Source organism: Belonocnema kinseyi, chromosome 3, assembly GCF_010883055.1.
Source record: "Belonocnema kinseyi isolate 2016_QV_RU_SX_M_011 chromosome 3, B_treatae_v1, whole genome shotgun sequence".
NCBI lineage: Eukaryota > Metazoa > Arthropoda > Insecta > Hymenoptera > Cynipidae > Belonocnema > Belonocnema kinseyi.
The window spans coordinates 26448789-26454838 of NC_046659.1; the positions used below are offsets into that span (position 1 = coordinate 26448789).

Below are 6050 nucleotides of genomic sequence, written 5' to 3' on the forward strand. Positions count from 1 at the left end.
GGGAGCTCTTCTTAATATTTTGACACCAAAATCATGTCGATACACCTTACCGACTGCGAGTAAAGCCACCCACGCTTTAACTTGACAGACTGTAGGTATAAAGAAATTTTCGCGGAGAATTTCATAATGAGTCTCCAAAAAATTGAAGGAATGCGATTTTTTCTAAATTTTTCTAAGTTTTTTGAATAAATTAAAAAATCTGGAGATTATCAAGGATTGTCAAAATTATCAATCGTGTAAAAACCTTTGAAAATTATAATTTTGAAAAGAATTTGATACTTTCAAGTTTTTTGAAGACTTAGAGAATTCAAGTTTGTCTATAAATACAAAAATTCTAAGTTGCCAGCACAATCAGTATTTTGAAACGTGCGTAAATTTTTATTAATTGAAATATTTGAAAATCCTAAGTTTTTCAGCAACTTTCGAAATTTGCATACTATTCAACAATTAAAAATATTGTCTTAAATTTGTCCATCGATACAAATTTGCTGAGTTCGAAATTATGAAGTTTGATTCCCAAGCAACTGTTTGTGTTCCAGTCTCTTTTTTTCTGATTTCTGTCTCCTTTCTCGATCGAAAAATGTCACAAAGGTACCAACCATTCAATGATCTAAGCTTGAGTCGGAGAAGACGTCGCCTTATTGTCGTCCGGAATAATGTAGGCTCGGTTTTCGTAGCTAAAATGAACAATAATGAGCCACAAAATCAAAATAACAATGCCGAACAAGATAATAATTTAAGCAATGAGAATAGAATAGATGACTAGCTCAGAAATGAAATCAATGAAAATGAAGTTAAAAGCATTAACCATAACGAACTAGAAAACAACATGAATGTACAAGATAATGAAATTAACTATGACCAACGTGAAAATAGAGTTAATGACGATCAGCCTAGAAATGAAATGAATGATAATGAAGTTGCAAACTACGTATACAATGACGGACCGGAAAGCAACATTAAAGTGATTGAAAACGAAAATAACGATGACCGACCTGATGACGACGTAAACGATGCAAGACGTGAAGATGATGAGAATGTCGATTTCAACAACTATGTCGGGGACATATATGCCGAGTTAAATGAACCGTTAGATTTTGAGGCGGAATGTAGAGCGGCTATTAAAAACGCTTCTACCTGAAAGACTTATCGTTGATTTGAGTTCAGATGGTGGGCAGCTCCACCGACGTGGTAGTAAGCAGTTTTGGCGTTTACAGTACCGTATTATCAACATATCTAAAAAGAGACCTGTAATAGCTGGTGTTTTTTTGGGCGAGAGCAAACCAGGAAATGTTTTGGAGTTTTTGGAGCCACTTCTGACCGAAATAATGGACGTACTTCACGAAGGTGGCTTCCTAATAAATGGCAGTCTGCCTCTACAGATTCGATTGTTCAGCGCTGACGCTGTTGCACGAGCTTTCTTTCTTAATCGTCATGGGCACAATTCTCTCCATGCTTGTTCTAATGTTGGGTGGAAGGGGAAAGTATTAACGGGACAACAGTTTTTTTTTAATTCAGCATTGCCCGAGGACGGACAACGAGCATCAAGAAATGGTCGATGAAGATCATCATAAGGGTCCCAGTGCCCTTTCAGAAATCATGCGTTTGATGACTCAAGTTCCGTCAGAAAGCATGCACATGGTTTACTTAGGTGTCTTGTTGAAACTATTATCAGCTTCAGCTAACGACGGTTTCGCATGTCGTAGTTTTACAGCACGCCAGCTTCAAATTTTGGATTCAAAATGACCAGTGCTCCCATTTCTTGATGTTGCTTTAGAGAATTTTGTCACTGTTGCGGAAGAGTTGTATGGGGAACGCTTCCTTTCTTACAACGCCCACAATCTCTTGCATATCGTTGAGGATGTCAGAAGGTTCGGACCATTAGACTCTTTGAGTACTTTCTGCTAAGAAAACAACATTCCGGAATCACGGAACAGACAATGAAAGCCAGCTCAAAACCTTGAACAATATTATAATAGATTGTCTGAACGAAACGATTTTTTTATGATACCACCGAATGATGATGTTTTCAAACTGTCGAAAAAACGTGCAGTTGGCCCTCTTCCCGCTACAATTCATCCTCAAAATTGCGAGCAGTTCGAAAAACTACAGATTGGCAAGGTCGTGTTCGAGAGCGATACTCGTAGCTGCGGTTTGAAGCTCATTAATGCAGATATTTGCAGTGTGAAAAATACCATTCGAGTCTGGGAAAATGTTCGACTCCTTGTCAGGAGATTCCTCGCTTGCGCACCTTTTTACAACGTTCGATTGTCATCCGAAACTGTGGGTGTACATGTAATCAGTGATTTATCTGAAAATTTGGAACTCGTGAACTTAAGAGACATACAAAGCAAATGCTACTTAATGCCGAGATGGAGCGCAGTCAAGGGAGAGCAAGAAAATATTATTCACGACGAATTTATTTGCGTGGCATTACTCACTCCTTTCGTACTACCACCCCACCTCATATAATCGCGTAACGAAATAAAGTAGAGGACCGATGATTCTTCTGAACCTTTTTCCAAGTAAATATTTCGAATCTCTCATTTTTAACATTCCGTTTATATTAAACGAGATCTCTTTTGTTTGTTTATAGAAGCTATAACATGACGATGGAGAAGAAACTGATGGCGGAAACACGTAGTGGAAGGTCAGTTTTTCGCCTACACAAATACAACACAAGATCATCGGAGGAAGTCTTTCATAAAAAAAAATTATATCTTCGAAAAAAGATACTATGATGCGGACACTTCATAAACTTCGGAAGATGGTTGAACAGTAGGACAAATGTGAAACGGTCATGCTCTCCACTTCAGGTTCGTCACGTGCTATCTCAGTTACGCTCCCGAGTTTAGTTGCGTCACCGGCTACTTCAGTGACGTCGCGTACAAATTCTCTTACGTCACCCGCAACTTCTGCATCGCCTGCAGCTTCAGTTGCGGCTTCGACTTCGTACCCCACTCCAGTTGCACCAGGAAATAGGCAAATTTCTTTTGCATATCACAAGTACGTTAATGTGTTAATTCTCTTAAAGTGCAATTTGCAATGTGGAGCTTTGTTAATGACTTGAAGAAATATTGTTGTCTAAATGCTTAATTGTTCCATCTTTTCAGAGTTTATGAATCGTCTCCTAAAGGTTATTGCCCGTCTGCGACGAAACCTCCTCGCAACCTTTGTTTTTGGATAAATCCCATTCGCATGTGAAATAAACTCGAGATGAATCTATGTTTATGTATTCTGATGAGTAAGTTCCTAAAATATTACACTTGAGAATTTTCGAACTCAAATCTCAAAATCTTATTTGTAAAATATTTTAAAAAATGTTATGCAGTCAATTTTCAAAAATCGCACATTTTATCAAATTCTTGTAAAATAAATTTTATGACAAAAAAGAAATTCTCCAGAAAAATTCATAATTTTGATAAAAGTTATATAAAAAAAACGAAAATCACCATGGCCGAATAATTGAAATGACTCAACATTTTCAAAATGACAAATCTTGTGAATCGTACAAAAATGTTTGAAACAGATCTTTTGTATGTGTATAGCGTAACTGATATGAATAAATATTTGCTACAGAAAAAATATTGCGAATTATTACAGAAGTGGCTTTCGAATTTATATTCATTCAAATAAATTCGATTTTCAAATTTCCCGCATCACTTTTATTGCCCGCTTAACGCATACGTGTTAGAAGTATGACTGCGCATGCGCAAAAAATTCACAACATGTACGAGTGTGTCGCAAATGCGACGCATATGCGCGCACAAATGAGATTTATATGCGTGGCACGCTTGTGATTTCAAGTCGCACGTGTGCAACCAAAAAGTGTGATATTAAAACTTTTTTTTTAATCAGAGCCTTTAAATTTTCAATTATTTGTGTTTAATTCAAATCACATGAAAACTAATAATTTTTAAGTTACTAATTGAACTTTCCTAAATTCAGCCAATTTTCTTCAAATTTTAAAAATATGAAAAAAAGTATAATTTTCTTTCAAAAACAACATATTTCCCTCTCGAGAAATTCTGCGATGTCAAGTGTAGGTCCCGGCTTATTTCAAATGAATTCGGTCAGCGATGATTGTTATTCGTATGTTATTCTCCAAAAAACTGACGTTGATTACAGTTTACTTGTAACCACTCTTACTAAGATCACCGATGGTTATAAATATATACCAAAGATTTGGATGTAACATTTACTTAAAATAATAAATGGTTTCTTCCTGATACATTCACTAGATATTCCCATACACGTGTTCTTTCAATATTCTTGTTATTCTTTCTAATCTCGTATATTTTTTTATATTTCAAAATATTCCGGAATATCCCGAAATATTCACAAATATTCTGACATATTCCTCAATTTCCCTTTGCCCTCTACACGTTTTTAAAGATTCCAAATTATTTAAAATGATTCTAAAATTGTCAAGAAATTCCAAAAAAGTTGATGTATTATTGTGTAACTACAAAATATGTTTAAGTGTTTAAAAGGATTTTAATGAATTTAAAAATAATTTAACGGGATTTCAAAATTCGTTTGAATTAAACAAGATTAAAGTTTATAAATGAATTTCAAGGATTTTGAATTATTTAAAAGAGTTCAAAATATTTTTAATTAATTTAAGGGATTTTAAGTAATTTTTAAGAGATTTTAAGGAATTTTGGTAGAATTTAAATGAGTTTTAAGGTTTTAAAGTAATTCTAAAATATGAATGATATTCTTGAATTCTTTAAAGTCTGTTAAATCTTTTGAAATCTTCGGAAATTTGTGGAAATTCTTTAAAATCTATTCAATTTCAGAAAATATGTATCGAATTTTTTTTAATTTTTTAAAATATCTTGAAATATTTTTAGATTAAGTTTAAATCTTGATTAAGCACATAAAATATACAATAATAATTTCTTATATTTTTAAAATCTAAAATCTTAGTACATAAGATAAAAGACCATATTATGGAACAATGTCTCGGTTTATAAAACATATGATAAAAATCTGATTTACAAATAATTTAAAACTTATTTTGTGATAATAATATTGCATTAATGATTTTTAATAACTATTGAAATGCTTACATTAATTTATTTTAATGAATGCTTTAAAGTTTAGAGAAAAACAGATTCTACGTTCATATCAGATTACATTTAAAAATATTCAACCGTTTCTCGGAGTAAAACAGTGACATGTCATTGCGGTTTTTTTTTAAGTTTTTTGGGATATATATTAATAATTTATAAATACCTGAAAAATGTCAATCAAAAGTTGAGCTTATTACGAACAAATTTTAAGTAGTTTAATGAAGTATTTATTTTTCTTTTAGGTGTTTCACAATTGGTACACTAATTTTTAAATAGTCGGGTTTATGAAACAGTATATTCAGTGTTCCATGTTCCACCTACGTTAATTGGTCCATGTGGTCCCTAATTATGAGACAGCCATTGGTGATAATATTTTTTAGTGAATTGTTTGTAAATAATTGTTAACTACTTAGAAAAAAACAAGTTTAATTAAATATACGTCGATATAAGTGTATATTTCAATAAATCTGCCTTTCACCAAGTACTTTAATTTTAAAATCACATTAAAACTAAAAATTAACCGCAAGAATTTTTAAGGTTTAATAATAAATAATAGTTTTATGTAAATTAAATTAATAATTATTTATTTCAGGTGAGATTTTTCATGTCATACATAACTCTAAGGCTACAAAGAAGGCTGCAGTTGCATATAAAAAAAGAAAATAAGAAGAGAAATTACAAGAACAAAAAAAGTTACAAGAAGAGAGAAAAATTTTAGCTGAAGAAAAGAAAAAACTGCAAGATAAAATGAGAGATATACAGAAAAAGATTAAAGAAGAAACAAAATAGTCAAAGTTGTAAATTTTAAATAAATGTTGTCTTCAGTGATTATTTATTCAAAGATTTGAAACTGTTCTTGTCCTGCTGTTTAATATGTCAGTGTTTATTTATTGTTGGTTAATTCGTTTAATCCCTAAATATTACTGTTTAAATACTTTTAATAATATAAAATAACTTTTTATACTATTAATT

General features: G+C 32.2%; 1 protein-coding gene across 2 annotated transcripts in view; it reads left to right on the forward strand.

Annotated features, from left to right (window-relative positions):
* Positions 1-5834, forward strand: part of LOC117168979 (probable asparagine--tRNA ligase, mitochondrial) — a 197001-nt gene extending 191167 nt beyond the window's left edge. The window contains exons 4-6 of one of the 2 annotated variants that reach the window (XR_004466597.1): positions 2597-3006; positions 3114-3244; positions 5671-5789. Coding sequence is in view for 1 of the 2 variants with exons in the window: in XM_033354998.1 (XP_033210889.1) it covers positions 5671-5796 (126 nt within the window). In the remaining variant the exon portion in view is untranslated. Of the gene's footprint in view, positions 1-2596; positions 3007-3113; positions 3245-5670 lie in introns of both variants that reach the window. The other variant, XM_033354998.1, reaches the window with a different exon arrangement.
* The last annotated feature ends 216 nt before the right edge of the window (positions 5835-6050 follow it).